Source organism: Sphaeramia orbicularis, chromosome 7, assembly GCF_902148855.1.
Source record: "Sphaeramia orbicularis chromosome 7, fSphaOr1.1, whole genome shotgun sequence".
NCBI classification, from domain to species: domain Eukaryota; kingdom Metazoa; phylum Chordata; class Actinopteri; order Kurtiformes; family Apogonidae; genus Sphaeramia; species Sphaeramia orbicularis.
In genome coordinates this window covers 7722695-7746167 of record NC_043963.1, presented here as the reverse complement: position 1 = coordinate 7746167, position 23473 = coordinate 7722695, and the positions used below count along the sequence as shown (strand labels likewise).

Here is a 23473-nt window from a genome sequence, read left to right as displayed (position 1 = left end):
TTTACTGCTCTTAGTCTCATCAAGTCATTAAACAGATGGTATTTTTCAGATGACAAATTGAGGAATAAACTTGGTTTTTTTTTTCACCCACAATATTTGGTCTTCAGCCTGAGAGAAGCAGCACAAGCACAGATTTAATTTTCTGTTCACCAGAAAGAAAATAGAGCCATCAGAGGATGGCATCTCCCCCCACCCCCACGAAATCGAACAGTGGTACTTGTTAGAGACGTCAGTTTATTTTCTTTCAGTATGCCCACTGACAGCAGACAAATCAAATAGTTTCTTTGGTAGATTACTGCAAATATGATATGGTTTTGTCGTTTTCCTGAAAAACTATATGAAGACAAATGACATAAAATATAAAAAAGATCCACTCCGACATTTAACAATAGACTTTGGCAGGTTTGTGGGAAACATTATTGAATGGTCTTCCAGTTTTACTTTGGAAGAAATGATGACAGATGAATGGATCGATACATCCACATTATATATGGAGAAATAAAAATAGGACCAATGTCCCTGTATGTCAGCGTCATGTTCTATCAAGAATCAATAACAAGTTGAATTTGTGAGGTTGTCAGGTTTTGTTCTATATTAGAGTGCTGTGGTCCTGATGCAGGAGATCAATCTCCCAATAGAAGTGGGTGGTACTTTCACTGGAGGAGAACTCAATTAATTCAATCAAAGTCCATATATGACTTCTATCAGTGATCAATAGGAACTATATTGATATCTGTAACCATTTACATGTTACAAAGCATTAAAATATGGATCATTGTAAGTAAAGGTCAAGGTTTATTTATATAGCACACTTAAAAATAGGCACTACTGTCCCAAAGTGCTGTACATAATCATGAAACAGAATAAGAGTAAAAGGCAATAAATAGAATAAAACAATCTCGACACATAGTTCATGCATTAAAATTATTAAAACAATAAATATAAACACTAAAGGCAACAAATTAAAACTCTAAGATAATTAAAATGTCCATCTGAGCTCCTTTTAAAAGCTAGTGCAAAGAAGTGAGTTTTAATCAGTGACTGGTAACTCTCAACAGAGGTAGCAGCTCTAATGTTCAGAGGGAGAGAGTTCCAAAGATTAGGGCCAGCAACCAAAACAGCCCTGTCCCCTCTGGTCTTCAGTCTAAAGGTAAATTTTTAATATTTAAAACAATTCAAAAGTCTAAATATCTGAAAACTGTGGAAAAAACATTGAACACATTGTCCCAAGAAAGCTACATAAAAAATTTAAAATGAATCCGACTAGTAGTTTCGTCAGTGAAGATGTTTGAAGCAATTACTAAAAAGCTAAAAATCAAACAAATTAAAAAAAAAACAAAACCCTGGAGTGATTAAGAAGTGGGTGTGGCCTGACACTGACCTGTGATTGGCTGGGGGCGTTTGCTGGTATCTGAGGACTGAGAGCTGGAGTTGGACACGGAGACGGCTGAGTGACGATCACCTGGAGGGCGGAGTCAACAGCTCCACCTAGTGACGGGGAGGATTTAGGCTCAGGTATCACACACACCTGAGGAAGAGGAAGATGTCATGAGGAAAATCTTTGTAAAGTCGAGGTAATTTTCTTAATTGTAAACATTAAGAAACAAATGATAATTGAAGGTTCAGTGATAGAAAGCAAGGTCAAACTCAGAGTAGAAAAAAAGAGAAGCATGGCTGCATGGAAGACATTAGTGAACAGTTTTCATGTGGTAGCTTATGTAACGCATCATATCTGCATGTGAATATGTGCAAATGCGATGCATGACACACAGACATGAAGGGCTTGATTTCTGAATGACAAAAGGCCCACAAATAATCCTAGTTAGATGATGCAAATAGGGCAGGGGTGTCACACATATGGCTCATGGGCCAAATCTGGCCTGCCAAAGGGTCCAATCCAGCCCGTAGGATGAATTTGTGAAAAGCAAAAATGATACTGGAGATATTAACAATCAAGGATGTCAAAACCATTTAAGTTCAAGGACCACATACAGCCGATCATAAGTGGATCAGACGAGTGAAATACGAAAATAATAACCTAGAAATTATGACAACTCCTAATTTTTCTCTTTGACAGTGGAAAAAAAAAGCTGAAAATGTTCACATCTACAATCTATCTTTTAGAAAATGTTAACAACATGAACCAGAAATTTGTTAAGAAAAATAAGTGCAATTTTAACAATATTATTCCTCAGTTTATCATTTACATATGTGCATTTCAACTTACAGATCAGTGGATCAACAAAACATTTAGTCACAGGCAGAATAGTGTTAAAACTGCACTTCTCTTAATAACTCAAAATTGTTCTTTTTGTTTTAGTCTAAAAAGTTAATCACATGCAAAATATTTACATTTACAAACTCTTCTCACAAAAAAATGTGAATAACCTGAACAAATAAGAGCAATCTCAAATGTCTTCAGAAAAGATCAAATTGTGCTGAATGTGGCCCCTGAACTTATACAAGTCTGACACGCATCTACATAACACGACAGAAGAAAGTCTAGTTTCTATTTTCAACAAGTAACCATGCATCCAATTCTGACTGATCTGATGTAAAACTGATGACTCTTCTGACCTCTCTGGGGATCCGGTCCACTTTCAGACCAGAGTCTTGCAGCTGCTGTAATGACGGTTCTGGTTTGATTGGCCGTGGGTTTGGCGAGGCCTGCAGTGATTGGAGGGTGAAGGTGGAGTAGAGGCCGGACTTCATGTAGTCGTTACGGGAGCTTTTCTGGGAGCTGCTGGGTGACGAGCGCTGGGGATCAACACAAATCAGTCAGTATCAGTTCGTGAGGTGAGGTTAGGTGGGGTACGGTGAGGTAAGGTAAGGTGAGGAGGTGTGGTGAGGTGAGGTGAGGTAAGGTAAAGTAAGGTGAGGTGAGGTAAGGTAAGGTAAGGTAAGGTGAGGTAAGGTGAGGTGAGTTGAGGTGAGGTAAGGTGAGGTAAGGTGAGTGAGGTAAATCAACAGAAATCAGTCAATATCAGTTCGTAAGGTAAGGTGAAGCAAAGTAAGGTAAGGTAAGGTAAGGTAAGGTGAGGTAAGGTGAGGTGAGGTGAGGTGAGGTAAGGTGAGTGAGGTAAATCAACAGAAATCAGTCAATATCAGTTCGTAAGGTAAGGTGAAGCAAGGTAAGGTAAGGTAAGGTGAGGTGAGGTGAGGTAAGGTAAGGTAAGGTAAATCAACAGAAATCAGTCAATATCAGTTTGTAAGGTAAGGTAAGGTAAGGTAAGGTAAGGTAAGGTAAGGTAAGGTAAGGTAAGGTAAAGTAAATCCACAGAAATCAGGCAATATCAGTTCGTAAGGTAAGGTAAGGTAAGGTAAGGTAAAGTAAATCCACAGAAATCAGGCAATATCAGTTCGTAAGGTAAGGTAAGGTAAGGTAAGGTAAGGTAAGATAAGGTAAGATAAGATAAGATAAGAAATCCACACCTGTGGTAACCCCTTTGACGGGCAGGTTGAGTTCACTGCCCCTAAGCCTTTTGATTGGCCATTTGGATCAGTGTTGTCCCGCCTCTGGCCCTCGTCCCCGTTGCGTGTCGCCTCAGGCTGAGTGGGGTCGAGCTGACTGACGAACTTATAAACAAACTTCTGACCGCTCACCTTCTTTATGATGTTCTGTCAGAAAAAAAATACACAAAATGAAGGAATAATGAATAACTAGAAGCACTCGGAGAGCGCAGACCTCCGCCAAGGCTGATCAGTGGGCCCCCCCGTGGGCCCCCCCACCCCCGATCACCACCAAAATTTAATCATTTCTTCCTTATCCCATTTCCAACAAACCCTGAAAATTTCATCCAAATCTGTCCATAACTTTTTGAGTTATGTTGCACACTAACAGACAGACAAACAAACCCTGGCAAAAACATAACCTCCTTGGCGGAGGTAATAAATGGTCGGAGGGTGAAAAGGCTCATTACATTCACTTATTCACTCATTCATTATATTTATGTGTTGATCTATGATTGAGAAGATTAACCATGATACTACGGCTTTCAGATCAAGGTTATATTACAGTAAATAAACATCTGTGTGACGGTAGAAGTGTCCATTTGGTGAGATCGGATAGCTTGTTTCCACAGCAGGAGCTTCGAGTCTGTGCTTTATATCAAATTAGGACTGGATTCCTGTGTGATCTTCCAAGGTAACACAATTTAGGCAGCAGGACACATGCATGTTCACCACTAAACTGGTTTTTCCCAAATTCCATTTCTCAATTTAATTTATGCAGTAATAACCACACTGTCAAATATTGTGTTACGCATCAAGGGAAAACTACATTACCAATACATAACACTGGAAAAAAACAACTGAAAACAAGGGCATTTTAGAGATGTTGTTTGTTAATACCGGGAAAGAGTAAAAATATTTCCATTCATTATGAAACAGTTGTAGCTGCCAGAGTGGAGATGGACGGAAAAGAAAGGACAGTGTTTCCAGCAACCTTCAATTAAAAAATCATCTTCCGTCAGACAGACTTCTATTGTGGATTAATTGGGGAAAAAACAACCAAGCGACATGTACTTTTATACAAAATGACAAAAACAATTGTAGCCTGATGTGTCTCAGTGAAATGACTTTACTAAACAGTACACATCCTGCAGTGTTAATGTTAAAACCCAGAGCTTCAGAATAGGATGTAAACTATATGGTGTGAAAAAAATAAACCAATGAGAACAAATTTGAGAATTTTATGTGAATGTAACATTAGTGCTTAAATATCAGGGTTTCAAATATAAATGTAAAAACAGGCTTCCTGGCAGGGCTGTCAAGCTCATTTTAGTTCAGGGGTCAAATCCTCCCAATATGATCTGAAGTGGGCCAGACCAGTAAAGTAAAAACATTACAATATATATATAAAAAAAATGTCAACTCCAAACTTTTCTCTATGTTTTAAAAAGTAAAATTACTTCATGAAAATGTTCATCCTTTAAAAAAATTGTGAACAATATGAACAACCATGAAAAAACTGAAATTTACAGAAAAAAATAAGTGCAATTTTAACAATATTATGTCTCAACGGAGGCTCGCGCTGCCGCTGCAGGGAGGTTCGCGCTGCCTCCATTTCCCACAATGCACATCGCGACAAAAAATTCCGAAGATGCCCGAGTTACCTCCAGGTTCTGAATGTAAACACATGGTGTTTGTTTATGGTGGATGGCACTTCGAAATTGTTCACCATAATGCAAGAGATTCAGGTGAGTAATCACAGAAAGACTTAAAGATTTGTGATACTTAGGCTATGACTGAGGTTTTACAGATTTGATGAAAAATTGCTCATGAAAATGTCCCGCACCTTTAAAGAGAGTGCCTTGGAGTTTTCTTCCTGTTTGTTACCTACTTTATAAATCCAATTTTCCAACTTACTTCTCCTAAGACATTTCATGTTGTTCATACTTAAAGGATAGTTTGTAAATGTAAACGTTTTCATGTAATTTTATTGTTTTTTACACTAAAACAAAGAGAAGAATTTGGAGTTTTCATTATTTACAGGTTATCATGATAGTATTTTATTGGTCTGACCTAACTGAGATGGAACTAGGCTGAATGTAGAACTTGAACTAAATATCTTCAGTGTAAATTTTGCATTTCACAAATTCATCCTAAGGGCCTGGACTGGACCCTTTGGTGGGCTGGTTTTGGCCCACGAGCCGTATGTTTGTTGTGTTAATGGCTGTGTTTTGTGTTGTACTATGTTGGTGTATTGCCAGCAATACCTTGTCGTAATAGTATCGCAGTGCACGGCTCAGTTTGTCGTAGTTCATATTGTGCTTGTTCTTGCGGAGTCCCCACAGCCTCGCCACCTCCTCGGCATCCAGCAGCTTGAACTCGCCGTCCTCACCCGTCCATGAGATCAGGTGACGCTGCCGCTGGTCCTCCAGCAGGTGGAGCAGGAACTGCCACAGCGTGATGGACGGGTCCATGGCTGAAGAGGACACAGACGAGATTTTTTATATTTTTAAGTACTTAACTGCCTTTGTTGTTTATATTTATGTATTACTACTTCTGCAGAAACAAGTGTAAATATAAAATTTCCCATAATGCATTCTGTCATATCCTGTCTGCACTTCACCCACTTTACCACCTTATCCGTACATTCATGTGTTTACATCCTCGATGGACAGATCCATTGTTTTTTTAATTCTTCTGGCACCAGTTTTGTTATTTATTATGCATAGTTATTGTTATTTATTAGATATTGTTTTCTTTTTAATGTATTTGCTTAGATTTATTAGGTTGTATTAACATGTTGTGTAATCATGCTGCTCATGTGTGCCTTTAAATTGCCACCTGGTGACAAATAATGTTTTTTTTAATTGAATTGAAAAACAGATTAAACATATACACATAGGACAGTAAAGAATTGATCAGGAACCAAGAAAGAAAATGAAAGTAATGGTCACAACACCTCAATTTTTGCAGCATAAAATCACTAATAAAAACAAACAAAGCAGTTTATATTTAGTTAAACCTACTACAATACATAATATGTTGTTTATGTGTTTATAGTTGAGGCAATTTATTATTAACTTACATTATTTTTTGTAAAATTGTTGTTAATACATTGTCGCTAGTTTACATTTTACACCATTATAATAAATGTTCACACAGAATCAATATAATGGAGTATAGTGACTTCACACCAAAGCAGGAAGGAAAAAAAAAAACAAAAAAAAAAAACTGAAAGCAGTGGAATCAAAGGAGTGTGAGACGAGGTAGAGTGAAGTGACTCCACAGTGGATCAGTGTGTGACTCTCCTCAGAAGGTCGACATTAAACACATCACAGTCACAAAGATGCCAGTCGGGCATTTAAATGAGCCTCATTACCATTGGCTGACCTGTTACGCAACTGACCTATCAAACACCTTGGAAACCATCGCCATGGTGAGAGACCTTTCATCAATGGTAACCAAGGGAGAAAGACAGCGGGCAAGAGAGGTTTAAAAACAAATAAAGGGAGACTTAGGGAGGCTGCCGCTGCGACGGCAACGTGATTGGATCTGTTGCCATCCTGCTCAGGAGCACTTCAGCAGACCGACTAATGATCAGGGTCACGTGACTTCCAGACAGCCAATCACTCACCAGGATGTCTGATCAATGAGAATACATCAGTTACAGATAAACCAATTAAAGCTGCAGGAGGTGGAAATAATGCCTGAACTTAAAAACACACACCATCCTTTTGCAGATCCTTCTCATCTTCAGCCACATTAAAACACATAAAGACAGATACATTAAAGTATTACACTACTGCTGCTACTGTAAATAGACTGACATGTACAATTCATATTCTCCTATAGTTTATTCTTTATACCATTTATTTATTCTTATTCTATTTGTTGCCTCTTTTTTAAAAGCATGACATTGAACAAGGTAAGAAAGAAACTGTATCTCAATTCTCTGTATGTTCTTTGCTTCTAATGAATTAACAATAAAAAAAAATCTTTGAATCTTTGAATATGACATAAAGCTGATTAAATATTACTCCACATGTGCACTGAGCTGCATCACATGGATGTAAACCTTGTATCTAAGAATATTATCAGCAGTAACAAACTTTGAAGCCCCAGCATTACAGCTAGACCAGGGATGTCAAACATACGGTCCGCGGGCCAAAACCGGCCCCATGGGATGAATTTACAAAGTATAAAAATTACACAGAAGACATTAACAGTCTAGGATGTCCAAATCATTTTAGGTTCCAATCTCCAGAATGTTACCAATATCAGGGTTTCTGCAGGTATCAGCAAATCTAATTTAAAGCTTTTTAATGCCACTTTAAACAAATTTAATGCTCCTGTCCAACTGCAGATACAGTTTTATATATAGTTTTATGTCAGTTTACTGTCGACAGGCTTTGACCAGGTTCTGAATAGTTCCTCCTCCAATCACTTCTGGTGAAACTTGCATTTTCCCATTTTTCCGACATTTCCTAATATTCCCTCTACTCTTTCACCACAGCATGAGCACGCTTACAGTATATTGCATTCCAAGTATCCGGTGTTGTGACTTCATGTATCGGCCATAAATAGCCAATTAAAGGGTTCCATCTGTCAATCATTACACTACACTTCCGAAATTCTTAAATGTTTATATAATCAAAATGAATTGTGAATAACAATGCGTTTTTCCATCAAGTGTATTTAATTTTTTAATGCCTCCGGACATTGAATTTAATGCTTTTAAAGCCATTTAAGGCCGTAATTTTCACAAAATCTATTTAATGACTTTTAATGCTTTTTAATGACCCACAGACACCTTGAATATTCTGCCTGTTATTAAATATTTTGCATATTTTTAGATCCACTGTGATCTGTATGCTGTGATGTACATGTATAAATGATAGACTAAGACATAATATTGTTTAAAATGCATTTATTTTTCTTAAGAAAATCAGGTTGTTCGGGTTATTCATGTTTGTTTTAAAGGATAGTTTGTAAATGCAACCATTTTCATAGTTTAACTTTACTTTTTTGCTCTAAAACAAAGACAAAAAGTTGTAGCTCTCACTATTTGGAGGTTATTATATTATTATTTTACTGGTCTGACCCAGTTGACATTAAATTGGGCTGTATTTGTCCCCTGAACTAAAATGACTCTGACACTGCTGAGCTAGGCTATTTATCTAATTTGGTTAAGTCAACACAATGAGGTACTCTATTTATCAGGGCCTTTCAATGGCCTGAAAAGGGTTTACAGACTAATAGACATCTGTAAAACAAGAATACATTTTCCCAAGCAGCAGAATAAACCACTTCATTTTCAAAATATGAGTCATTCAGACAAGAACATCTGCAAAGTCTCTGCAGTCATGCGTTTTTGTTTTTTTTTTGTTTGTTTTTTTAAACCATTTATCTGTTTGTGCTGCTGAATGGGCATCATTGTTCAGTCCGATGTCCAGTCCTAATAATAAATACAACAGTCAGCAGAGAATCTGTAGTTTGTGAAGTGAATCCAATGAGAAAGTCATGCACAGAATGTAGACAGGATGAGCAACCACCAAACCACACCGGTGTCCTGTGTACTTTCTCCACCACAGATGAAGTGTGTGGTTTCCTCACCACTTCCACAGTAACAACCCTGGTTCCTGACAACACAAATCTGTATGACATGAACGCTCAAAACACTGGCCCTTTCTGCACCTGTCAGACCGTCGACTACAGCAGGTTTTAGCACTAAAACCCTTTTTGAGGAAAAATAAGATGTACACGTGTGATGAAGTTAAACCAGGGGTATCAAACTCATTTTAGTTCAGGGGCCACGTTCAGCCCAATATGAACTCAAATAGGTCAGACCAGTGAAATAATAACAGTGAAAAAAATCAAATTACATTATGAAAATGTTTACATTGGCAAAGTTTCCTTAAAAATCTGAAGAACAGAACCCAGAATTAGTATCACTCCCCTAAAAATGTCCTCTTTTTATAATCTCCCTGTAGTTATTCTTTGTTTTATGTTTTTCTGCATAAACATCTGTAAAGTTAAAAGAACTCAGAGGTACTGTAATGCTATGATTGTTTTTAAGGGAGAAATACCAAAGCTGTAAATACCCAGTTCATATGTTTGTTTTTTTTGGGGGGGGTTTTTTCTACACTTTTGGATGTATAAAATAAGAAATATGAAAAGGGCTCTAATAGATAACATCTGTATGAATGGTAATGTTGGAGATATTTTGTCACCTTTTTCAATAAAAACAAAATGAAAATTTAAAAAAATTCAAATAACATGAGCAATCTGAAATTTCTTAAGAAAGATAAGTAGAATTTTAACAATTTTATGTCTCCGTTTATCATCTGCACATGTACAGTATGCTACAACTTACAGATCACAGTGGATCTACAGATACACAAAACATTTAATAACAGAGTACTGGTAAAATTGCACTTAAAACATTTAAGACGCTTCAGGTTGTTTATATTTGTTCAGGTTATTCACATTTTCTGTGAATGGATAGTTTGTAAATGCAAACATTTTCATGTAATTTTACATCATTACATCTTTTTACACTAAAACAAAGAAATATTTGAAGTTGTCATTATTTATAGGTCATGATGGTAGTATTTTACTGGTCTAGATCATATTGGTCTGTATGTGGAACGTGAACTAAAATGATTTTAACATCCTTGATTGTTAATGTCTTCAGTGTAATTTTTGCATTGAACAAATTTATCCCACGGGCCGGATTGGACCCTTCGGCAGGCCAGTTTTGGGACGCGGGCCAAATGTTCGACACCTGTGAGGTCGATTGTCAGGCTGATTGTGAATGTAATATGGACGTGATGAGTGATTAAGTCTGGTCAGAGTGAGTCAGGCTCAGTCTGTGTTCACAGTCAGCAGATACAGTCATCAAGTGTGTACTGAGTAACAACACACACAGCATCAGAAACAGTTTGAGGACTGACTTTATACTTGATGTGGTATCAGCACATCACTGCAGACGTATCAAACACACTTCAGTTCAGGGGCCACATCCTCCTCATATGATCTGAAGTGGGCCAGTCCACTAAAATAATAACACAATAATATATAAATTATGTCAACTTCAAACTTTTCTCTATGTTTTAGAGTGAAAAAAGTAAAATCACATTATGAAAATGTTTATCCTTTAAAAAAATTTTGAAAAACATGAACAACCATTAAAAAACTTAAACTCATTAAGAAAAATAAGTGCGACTTTAACAATATTATGCCTCAGCTCAAACTCCTATTGCTGCCAGTGTGAATTATTTTGATGCACAATATTCATAGGCCAGTACTTTGCATTTTCATGTAATTTATTTGTGAGGCCCTCAGTGTGGAGAGGCATTTAATCACATGACTATATTCCAAAGCTTTACAAGAATGACTCGTACTTATGCCCGGCCAAGTTTAGACAGTAAAGTTTCCAAAACACAGTTGATGTTTTGCAAACTGAGTTGTTTCACACAATAAAACTCTAAAACTTCAATCAAAGACAGGCTGAAGATCACAATGTTTATGATATGACAAGCAAAAAAGCTGAGCTACAAACATGGAAGTCATGTATCAAGTAAATAGTGATGGTAACTTTTTTATTGCTTAACTGTGAATGTTTTCATATTTATAACAGTTACCATTAGAATTTGGTAGCTCCAGTCCTGAGACATAAACATGAAATCATTCTGAGTGTATGACATTGTTAAATAATCAGAAATGGCAGTTTACTGGTTACAGAATGTCCACGATTCAGTGTATTTTTAGTGAACTGATTAAGTGTTGGACTAAAAGTTTGACTTAAATATAGGACAGGAATTAGTGATCTTACTTACTGTCTCTGGACGTGTGTTAAAATACAAAAAAATTGGAATGATGTATTATTTGAAATACAAAAGGTTCTCAAAATGGAGATTGAACTTGATCCGGTTTCTCTGCGTCTGGGCCTTTCTAGTGTCCATGTACCTGATGTATATCAGAAAAAACTGCATAACATTATGGTATTCTGTACTAGGGAAAACATTCTACAGCAGTGGATTTCGGTTAAAGCCCCCTCAGTTGCGGGGTGGCAAAGGATATTAATGGAATATACAGCCTACCCCTGGACTTTCTGACCTGTCTCGTGCACTACGAGACCAGTGCCTTTGAAAGAACATGGAAACCATTCTTTGACTATATTAATGTGAACATATCTGCTAAAATGACAAGAGCATTTGTATAAAATAATGTGCTGTGCACTTTTAATCCCCGTCAGCCAAATGTAGTGTAAGAGTCAGTTGAAAGTTACTGCCCTATAATTTAGATTAGATTGTCTTTGTGTAAAACTTGTTACATACATGTTTATATTTGAAAATACTCAGATATTATAACTGCACAAGGCACAAGGCAATAAGAAGTAGGTCAAGGTCACCTATTTTCAATATTCTTCTGCTCCATGCCAAGATGCATCCACAGTATAAATTTGGTGCAGATATGTCAATGCATTCTTCAAACAAGTGTTCAGAGAACGCACACCTCCGCCAAGCACCCCGAACGGTGTCCATGTGTGGATCAACTGTTTCTTTTTAAATTCAACAGTTTCCAGGTTGTTCCATACAGCAGAAAAAGGTGAAGGCTGGTACCAGTCATGTATTTGTCAAATTATATTAAATTCCAATCAATATTTGTTGAGTTATTATGAAAAATGTGTCATAAATGGGATTTTCAATGTTAAATTGAAATGTCCACAGAATCCACATTCCACAGTGGATGTGAACAATTTTGTGCCAGATACAAGATAATGTTATAAGCTACAGGTGGATCAAATTGGAGGCTAATTGGAGTTGTTCTGAATTTTTTATGACTTTTGGAAAATTGCTCAATGATGAGAGACAGAAAAATTGTAGATTTTGTGACCTTAATGTGACCTTGAACTTTGGCCTACTTGGCCCAAAATTGAATGGGTTTGTCCCAGGGCCTAGGCCTATCTGTGGGTAAAATTTGGTAAAGGTGGTTGGAATAGCTTTCCCGTAAAGTTGCTAACAAACAAACAAAAACAAACACACAAAGCAAAGTGATCACAATACCTCATGGAGGAGGGAATAATACGATTATGTTGTTGACTGGATGGAAAGACAGACGACAAAACGATTACAATACCCCATCGGCCAGAAGTTGGCCAAGGGGTAAAAATTGGTCCTCCCTTTTTATTTTCTTTTTCTTTTTACCTAGCTCACACAGTATTATATTGTATTGTAAACAACATCAAGTATATTGTACCTCTCATATGGAATTGTTTTTTCCCAGCTTGTTTTTGTTCTGATCTGTTTTGTGTGTGCAAAAAGATAATTTAAAAAAAAGTGTTGGACCAAAGACCAGCTGTTTGGTCCATACCATGATCTGGAGGAGGCTTAATATCTGCACACTTTGTCCAAAACAAACTGGAAAGACAATGAGTGTGGAGCAAATGAGAGAGGTGTGAAAGTCCAGTTTAAGAGAACAAAGTGAACACACTGGTGTTAAAATGCCCAACAGCTGTACATGGCTGCATCAACAACACAATAAAAAAGCCAGCTCTTTGATGAATTCAGACACATATTAGTTCCTTCAGACACTTGATAATAACAGCTGTCATCTAATGTTTACAACACAGATACTGGTCATTCAGGTCATATAACAGCCTACGTGCACTCGAACAACTAAAAAGTTCTTACACACACAACAAAATAATGTCCCAACAGATAAAATCTAATATTGACCAATGATTGGAACACGCAACTGGTTAAATGACTTAAGTGTTCTACAAAATAAATCTCTTTAGGCTCCTACAGACTTAGAGAGTTCAGTCTTGTAAGATTATTGGAGCCACAAACTACTAAACTTGTGTATGATTTCTATGTAGACTATATGAAAATAACAACTTCATCTATGAAGCTACGCTACTGAACGCACTGTGACAAAACTGGTAATATTATATAAAGTAGGGCTGCAACTAACGATAATTTTAATAATCGATTTATCTGTAGATTCTTTTCATAGCTAACTGATTCATCAGATAAACGCAAAATAAGGGGGGGGTGTATACGTGGGGGTGCGTTCCGTAAGTGCTGCAACTACCGTAATTGGTGTGATGCCAAAAATGAAACATAACTTTGGACGTCCAACTCCCAGCTTCTAGGCCTGTCTTTTACTCCGGAGCTTACACAAAATTTTCACAACTTCTAGCCGATATCTTCAGGCCACCCAGGGCTTCACAGGGCCCAGGGTGGCCTAATAAACATAGATGAATAAAAATGTTATAATTACAACGATACTGTCAAACTAGCTAGCGGGCTAAAGTAATCACGACACATAGGCTATATTAAGATAGGTTTACATTATGTTCCCGGTGACCGTGGCAGCCCCGTTTGTCTGAAACGTACTGCACCACAGGATTTTGGCCATTTTTTTCTCCATATTAAAGTTTTGTTACATACACAGTGCGCTATGTTTCAGCCAAACGGGGCTGCCCGGCATCCGAAGCCTCAGCCATACTCCTCTGTGTTTTCCTCTGTTATGTGCTCGAGACCCAACGAATCGACTGCCAAATTCGTTGCCATCTCTTTTAAGAATCGATTTTGATTGATTTAATCGATTCGTTGTTGCAGCACTAACATAAAGCAAAACTGTTAAACTTGAAGAGGAGAACGAACACCAGGGTGTGACTCAGAAAAACAGACAACCTTCTAACAATGATTCACATAATCGTGATAATTGTTTCCATTCAGCTCAATAAACACAGTAGGTGCAACTACCAGAAACCAATTATTTGACCATTATTTCCACATTGTTGTCCATTGTTTGACTGACACTCTTTTAATGACATAATCTCATTGCATCCCACTCTTCTTCTGTTATGAGTAAAACAGAGAATGAGCACCATGGAGGTTTATTTTGATTTGATAATACTGCACTGGTTCAGTAATACATTAATGGGCTTTGTGCATTTAAGATCTCATTCCTCGGAAGCTTTGCGTACATAATTAAACTGTTTAAGTTATACTACAGCTGTAGCAAAGTGTTAACAGATTAGACAATAGGGTCCAATCTAGTGTCAACACATGGACACATTTGGTATTCAACAGTCTGTCATGTAAGCAGAGTAACTTATATGCATGTATTGTACATAATTGAGTAGGTATTTATAAGCACTTTAACATTATATATAACATAACTTGGGGAGATAACATTTTTAAATGAAAAATGTCAAATTACTGCTCGGTAACATGTGGACTTGAAACGGACATCAATTTTTTAAGCTTTACGCAAACATTCAAAACATGCAGTTCTCGACAGAAATTGCTATCAAGTAGGACAAAACCTTTTAGATATTATGTTCAGTGATGTTGAAAATATGGATTTGGAGTAAAATATTGAAAAGTCTCTGTTTTATTGACATGAGAATGTGGCAACACGTGGACAGGCTGCCATAGTAACATGTGGACGACTCTTTACCATTGGATGCATCACCCAAAATGTCAACTTATTTTTTAAAACAACAAACCACAAAAGATCACAATGCTTTATTTAATGAATTTAATACTAACACAGTGTTATTTACAACTTGTGGTGGTCCATACTGACATAGCTAAACTACAAATAAAGAGTAATTTCTCTGTAACAGTTCACAGATAGTCTTTTTTAAATGTGACCAGTGTATGAATTCACAAACTTCATCATTCAGAATTTTAATTTCTCAAAGTAACAGACAGTCTTTTGCATGTCTTTCTGTTAATTTTAAGTGGCAGAAGGTTCGGAACTTCTCCTGTATTGTGTAAGTGGTATTTTAAAAAGGATAACAGTTCCATAAAATGCAGACCTTTAGCTAAAAAATGAGCTCACTTGATAAATGATGTGTGCAAATTTACTTTTTCATGTTGACGTTCACTTTCGCTTGATCGGACCCAATAGTATACTTAACTGAAATTTTCTATATAACATCGTATTGTCAACTCAAATTCCAATATTATCGCAGTGCCACTTAGGATGATTATTTTGTAAAAAAAAAATAAAAAAATGCTGCGGTTTGAACTTTTAGTTAGGCCACATAAAGTGTTGCATTGATCAGAATATCATCAGCTCTGACTTCCTGTTTAAGTACATTCTTCCTGTTAAGTAGATATAGGGCATAGCAATAATCACAATGGGCAATCTACATTTCTGCCTGAATTTTGCCTAGGTTGCGTGTAAACCTCTCTCTTTGCAAATAGAACCATCACTATTTAATCATCAACATAAAGTATCTGTTTCATCGATTGTGGTCTGGAGCTTTGCTTAACATTGACAACAAAGGGTCTGCCTTCATATTTACTACACTGAGAGAGATTTTGGTTTCTGGTGTGTGATCATTTATTACTTTAACCCATAAAGACCCAAACATCCATCAGCTACCAAAATCATCTAGTGATCTAAACTGTTTAATACCTGTTGATTCACTAATCCTATAAATACATGTAAATAATTGGTGTAAAATACAGTTATTCATCTTTTCATAGTCATCAGATATGACCCATTTGGACACTCGGAGACTCCGTGGTGAACATGGAAACACCGTCACCCTCTACAACACTGATTCACCAGAGTTTGATGTATGACAGTGGACTGAGACACTTAGTTTATGTTTAATTAATGATAGATTTGCTGAAAAAGTGACTTTTTCTTCAGTTTTCTCTGTTTTTGATACAATAACCCTCAACTTTACTTTGGGTTTTTATGAACATCTACATGATTATTAAATTAAATGTAGGAAAATATCTGATTTTCACTGAAAAAACACAAAACACACGAGATAATATTTCAATAAATGGTGTTAAATCACTTCAGGAGGGTTAAATATAGAGAAAGAATCATTTGGGAACCACCACAAAAGTAACGCTGGATCCTTATGGCTTAAAGTTATTCAGACTAGAAGTATTTGTTTGTTACATGCAGTTACTTTAGAAATTCAGTTCAACAGTTTTATGGCATCTGTAAAAAATTTAATATCAGACATACATGTGTTTTAGTGTCTAGGAGCAGGGAGGACACCAGCTGACTAATCAGCCAAATTACTGTCTAGTATCTGCTTGAAAAAAATCCACTTTTGAAGGGATGATGGTAGAAAACAATGTAGGAATAAACTTAAAATAACCTTCTTCAAGACCTTGAATGTCTATTTTACACATGTAAGGCAGATAAGGCTTGCGGAATCAGTGTCATCTTTTAAGTCACTTCTTAAAACACATTTTTATAGACTTGCCTTCATGTGATGTTGTCTCTTTTTAATGTTTTTAATGTTGAGTATTTAATTTTACCCTGTTTTGGTTATTCATTTATACTGACATACATGATGTTGTTTTATTCCACTCCTTCATTTTGCATTGATCTGACAGCATCATGTTATGTTATTTCTGCCCTCTCCACTATGATACATTTAGTCATGTTAGTCATGTTTTCATCTCTTTTGTGTTGTGTTGTTTGCTATGTTTTTATTTATTTATTCTGCTGTCGTGCATTTTTGCTTTGTCTGTCAAAGCACTTTGTAAACTCAGTTTTTAACCATATCAAGCATGAACTATGAGAACCTTAATCAAGATTTTTTTACTAAGTGTTTTTATTCCTCTTAAATTTGCCATTAATTGTACAGCTTTTTTATGTTTTTAATCTGTTCTTGTATTTTATTCTTTTATTTAGGTTTTATCTGTTCTTCTGTATTTTTATCCATCTATTTTATTTTATTATTATTTTTCTTTTTTTTTTTTTTTTTTTTTTACAGTTGTTCTATGTCTTTTCATCTATTCTTGTATTTTACTCTGTTATTATTTTTCTGTACAGTACTTTAATCCACTGTGCTTTACAGATAAAGTTGGATTGGATTTAAAAAACAATGTGTTTGCCATTTTTTTTATGAATCTATTTGTCACAGAGTTGCAAAAAAGTCCACTCAGCTGGACACCATGTATTTAATTTTTGAAGCAAAGAAACATGTATTTACTAATATGCTGTGTGAAAACTATGAAATAAAAACATTTTTCATGCTGCTGATCTGATGTTTTATCACATTTTAACATACCCAAATACTAGTCATGGAGATAATATGGAAAAAAAAAAAAAAAAAAAGGTGTTAATTACAGTCTAATAAAAATAATAAGCAATTACTTTACATTCAAACGTGTTACTGCAGATCAATTTTATCAAGAACACCAAAGTTACAGTAATGGTATCAATTGCAGTGTATGGGATGATGCATGAGCGCCCAATGTGTTGGTTGATATGGAACTAAAACAACAAAATCCATGAATATACAAGAGAACAACTCGAATAGCTGTCCACTGTAGTGACCACTATGTATGAAAGGGTTAAAGGTGCTATATAAGTTATTATTATTATTATTATTATTATTATTATTATTATGTGTGAACAGTCCAAAACCCTGACTCTGAAATCAAGTATTGGTCCATCAAACCAGAGATATCATCACCATCAAACCAGAGATATCATCACCATCACAGAAACACACTAAAATTATCAACATAACATATATTCAGAGCCATGTCCACACACATCTGCAGGCCTGAGTATCTTCACACCTGTTGCAACACCATCACCACCACCACCACCACTGTTGCTGCTGCTTTCCTCCAAACTGCCCAGAATCACACATCTGTATCCTCTTACCGTTGATCAGGGGGTTTGACTCCATCTTCGGGGGGTGGGGGGTGTTTGGTCTTGTTTCCGTTTCCCTGCAGACTCAGACGTCCTCCATGCCGCCGTGCAGCTGCTGTCTGCTGGTGTGTCCGTGTATTTGTTTTGTTTTAGTCGTTCGGTCGGAGCGGGGTTGCAGTTGTCAGAGCCGGGCTGAGAAGGAGGCGACGTTCAGCAGCTTCTCTCCCGACCTGCTGGCGTTATGTAACCGCTCCGAGCTGCTGCCGGCCTCCCCTTTCTCCATACTAACCCCACACCGACTACCTCCAGGCAGCAACAGATACGTGAAGTTGACTCCAAAAAGCAACAAAAAAAAAGTCAGATACAAACTATAACCTGACGCGTTTGCTGCATTTAACCCCCTGTTGATTAAAACCCGCGAGGCTAAAACGCATTTAATAGTTGTTTACATGCATAATAATATCATTTTAGTCCATTTTTGTTGCTGTAAACGTCGATAATAAAGTGAGGCGGTGTGTTATTTTATTCCTACTGTCAGACGCTGCTTCTGTTGACAAGCGCTGATTACAGCTAACTATGCTAACGCTGCTAGCTTAGTCTGCGGATGTTTTTGCGGTTAAATCCAATACGTTGCACCTTCTTGTGAAACTCTACATTAGCGATTTAAGCGGCAAACTACCGCTGATTTTACACCCCCGAAAAGTTTCACCAAGTTGGGGGTTCAAGCAGACTAACGCTGTTAGCCTACCGTGCTAAGCTAACCAGTTAGTAGCCCCCCCGCCTTCTCCTTCTTCTTCTTCTGCGTCAAACAGCGCTGACTGCGGATCACACACACTTCACCGCAAAGCCTCCAAAGTCCACGGACGGAGGGGAAAAGTAGGTGGTGAAGACGGTCCTGTCATTTATTCGTCCATATTCACACAAAAATCATCAGATGGAGTTTATTTTCAGTTTCTTCCTGTTTAGACGAACGCCCCCTCAAGACTTTTGTGCACAGTAAAGATAGCTGTGATGCTAACAGGTACACTTCCGCTAATGCCTTTCAAAATAAAGGTCCATGAGAAGAAAAGGGAAATATATTTATTTTCTGCCAAAATTGCTATGAAATGAAATATCACGATCAAAAACAAAAAGTAGCCTATAAATCACATTACAGGACAAATTTCTGTATTTCAATAGTTTTATATTTTATTTAGAAGGACAACTCCAGTAAATTTCAGTACTTCTGTTATTGTCAGTAAATTCTTTGTCCAAATTAGCACAAATAAATTCATCCCACAAACACCAACACTGCTGTCTGAAAACATTATTTTATACTGTGTTATTATACTTTTATTGTAAAAGACCATCTTTATGGTGCTGCGTTTCTACTTTTACAGTATAGAGTATTTTTTTATAGTGTAATGTTCATTTAATCCAGCTTGAGTCATAAAGTAAGTCAATTTTATTTATAGAGCACTTTTCACAGACAGAAAATCAGAAAGTGCTTTACAGTGCAAAATACAATTAAAATACAATGAAAATATCATTTAAAAATACAATTAAAATACAATTAAAATCTGATAAATACATAAAGTGCAATCGGTTGTAGCAGCCCAGAAAGCACTTTAAAAACAGCAGCTGGCCAAAGTGCTGTACACAAAACACATAAATGAGTTATAAACACAGTAAAAACAAATAAATACATAAATAAATAAAACAAAAAACAGCAAAAGCCAACATCTCAAACTGAGTCAAAAGCCAAAGAGAAGTCATGTTTTCATCTTTGCATGTTCATCCATTGATGCTCTCATCCCCATTTTCAGTAATGGTCATGTGTCATGAGGTGTTTTAGGTCTTTCAACATCCTAAAGCCCCCACCAGCTGAGTCCGACCGTGCCCCTTGTGTCTACGTATCTTGTTACTTCCCTTCTCATAGTTCTCCTTTCAGATCCACAGCCATGTGGAGGCTTTCTCTGCTGCTTTGATGGTATTTGAGGATGACTCGTCTCTTCCTCATTCCTTCAGTACCAGATAAACTGAAAGCTCTGAACCTGGAATCGAGCTCCAACCAACCTCTACTGGGAGACATCTTGCTCTCCATCTGCTTCATTGGCATCCGCTGACCAATCCCTCGTACTTGGCGAGCTTCCTTTCACAATCCTTTTCCAAACGGTCTTCTCGAGGTTCTGTCAGAACCACTTGTTTGGAGGACAAGGTGGTGGTCACAATATGGTTGGGGAAATGTAGTCACTGCTCCATATTCATTAACAGCTGTCAGTCCCTTGTAAAGGCCAGGATATGTATAAATGGTTTTGTGGTGGATCTTGGCTGCTTCTCGGGCTTCCTCAGATCCTGCAGTGATGGGATTCAGAACCTGATTATCCCTCCTTTGTCCCATGTTTGGTGCACAGATGGACATGCTGGTGACTCTATCACATACACTATAAGGACAAAAGTATGTGGACACGTTAAATTCAGGTGTTTCTTTTTTAACAGGGGTCTGGGATACAAAACAATAATGACAAATGTCATAATATAGTTTTATATTGTGATAAATATAGTTGCATTATTTAAGGTCAAGGTCAAGGTTCAATTTATTTTCTCCTGTGGGACAAATTTGGCTTAGACAAGGGCAAAAACAAGCTGCACTGCAACACATAAAACAAAATACATGCTACTAAAAACACATAAAATAGGTAACAAATTACAAATAGGTAACAAATATAATGAATAAATTAAAATTTGTTAAAATATGATTTAAAAAAAACAAAAAACAAAACTAAAATACACACATCCATACATACACACATCCCTTTGTACACATTTGGCTACCTCCTTTTGGTAGCTGCACCTAACTGCTAATTAAAGAGCTTGATTGAGAGCAGGATAAAAAAAAAAAGTTTAAATGGTTGAGCCTCTAATAATATCAGTGAAGAATGTGGAAAACTATTGGGATACGAACTACCTAGGATATGTCCTGTGCTATATTTGGTCATTTAACAGGAGAAGACAAACCATTTAAGGATAAATATTTGATTAAAATCCTCTCGGTAGCATCTAAAAAAGCCATCACACGAAATGTTGTAAAGACGACCCCCCTACACTAAATAATTGGAAGGACATTGTGGAAGAAATTCACAACATGGAGAGACTTACTAATATTATAAGACTATAGCACGCAACCATCCGAAGACAAAAACACTGGTTTATGTTCATCTATAAAGCACTGCAGGGTAAACTCCCAAAATACCTCAGTAATCTTCTTTCTGTTAGCTCTAGTAGTTTTCATTTACGTTCCTCCAAGTGGTTGCTTTTGACTGTTCCACGAGTTCTGATAGACTTTGGAAAAACAGCACACAGGTCTCCAATTACAGGTACCTGGGAGTCCAGCTGGAATACGAGTTGGACTGGCCCTGTCATATGGAGACTCTGCACAAGAAGGGGCAAAGTAGACTTTATTTCCTATGGAGATTAAGGTCATTCAACATCTCCTAGCCTCTTCTGTGCAGCTTCTACCAGACTGTGGTGGCTGGTGTCCTGTTTTTTGGTGTGGTGTGTTGGGGGGAGGGAGGGAGCATTTCAGACAGAAACAGACTGAGCAAACTCATGAAGAAAGCGAGCTCCATCAGTGGGACTGGACTGGACACAGTGCAGCAATGCTCAGGAAGATGAACTGGGTTTTGAGTAATGCATCTCATCCACTTCACCATCTTGAGGTGTTCAGGGACAGCACCTTTAGGAACAGACTGATTCCCCCCTGGTCCTGGACTGTAGTAGTGGTAGTAGTAGTAGTAGTAGTAGTAGTAGTAGTAGTAGTAGTAGTAGTAGGAGGAGGAGGAGGAGGAGGAGGAGGAGGTCTTTCCTGCCAGCTGCTATTAAACTTTTTAATACTGCTGTGTGATAAACGATTGTATGCTGTGCATTCTATAGGTCAGGGGTGTCAAACTCATTTTCTTCCAGACGTCACATTCAGCCCAATTTAATCTGAAGTGGGCCGGACCAGTCAAATAATAGCATGATAGCCAATAAATAATGACAACTCCAAATTGTTTTAGTACAAAAAATAACATTCAATTATGCCAATATTTACATTTACAAACTATCCAAACAAAAAGGATGTGAATAACCTGAAAAAAATGAAATTTGTTAAGAAATAAAAGTACAATTTTATCAGTATTATGCCTCGACTTAGCATTTCTACATATGCATTACAGATCAGATCTACAAAGACACAAAACATTTAGTAACAGGAAGAATATTGTTAAAATTGCACTTAATTTTGTTTAGACATTTCAGGTTGTTCATATTTGTTCATGTTATTCACATTTTATTGTTTGTTCATGTAAACATTTTCATAATTTAACGTTTTTTGCACAAAATCAAAGAGAAAAAAATTGGTGGTGTTATTATTCATAGGTTATTATGATATTATTTTTTAGTTTGGTGCCCTAACTTGCACTTTGCATATTCATCCCGCGGGCCAGATTGGAACCTTTGGTGGGCTGGTTTTGGCCTCCGGGCCGCATGTTTGACAGCTGAGCAATAGGTGTTTAGAATAGAATAGAATAGAATAGAATAGAATCTTTATTGTCATTATGCAAGGCACAACGAAATTTCGTCCAGCATTTATAACGCGTCACGCGACGACACGTTTATTACACGTTTATAACGCGTCACGCGACGATATGTTTATGACACGTTTATGACACGTCACGCGACGACATGTTTATGACACGTTTATAATGCGTCACATGACGACACATTTATTACACGTTTAAAACGCGACAACACATTTATTACACGTTTATAACGCATCACGCGACGACGTGTTTATGACGCGTTTATTACACGTTTATAACGTGTCACGCGACGACACGTTTATGACACATTTATAACGTGTCACATGACGACGCGTTTATGACACGTTTATAACACGTCGCGCTACGACGCGTTTATGACGCGTCACACAACGACACGTTTAGGACACGTTTATGACACGTTTATAACGCATCGCGCGACGACGCGTTTATGACGCATTTATTACACGTTTATAACGCGTCACGCGACGACACGTTTATTACAAGTTTATAACGCGTCACGCGACAACACGTTTATTACACGTTTATAATGCGTCGCGCGATGACGCGTTTATGACATGTTTATAACGTGTTGCGCGACGACACGTTTATGACACGTTTATAACACGTCACGCGATGACACATTTATGACACGTTTATAACGCGTCGCATGACAAAGCGTTTGACACGTTTGTAACACGTCACGCGACAACACATTTCTTACACGTTTATAACGCGTCACGCGATGACACATTTATTACACGTTTATAACACGTCACGCGACGACACGTTTATAACGC

General features: G+C 37.1%; 1 protein-coding gene across 1 annotated transcript in view; it reads right to left on the bottom strand.

Annotated features, from left to right (window-relative positions):
* Positions 1-19103, bottom strand: part of elk1 (ETS transcription factor ELK1) — a 31769-nt gene extending 12666 nt beyond the window's left edge. Inside the window, exons 1-5 of the mRNA XM_030139917.1 lie at positions 18127-19103; positions 5718-5926; positions 3433-3618; positions 2578-2757; positions 1382-1528 (exon numbers count right to left, since the gene is read on the bottom strand). Coding sequence (XP_029995777.1) covers positions 1382-1528; positions 2578-2757; positions 3433-3618; positions 5718-5926; positions 18127-18151 — 747 coding nt within the window. The 5' untranslated portion in view covers positions 18152-19103. The remainder of the gene's footprint in view (positions 1-1381; positions 1529-2577; positions 2758-3432; positions 3619-5717; positions 5927-18126) is intronic.
* Between the last annotated feature and the right edge of the window lie 4370 nt (positions 19104-23473).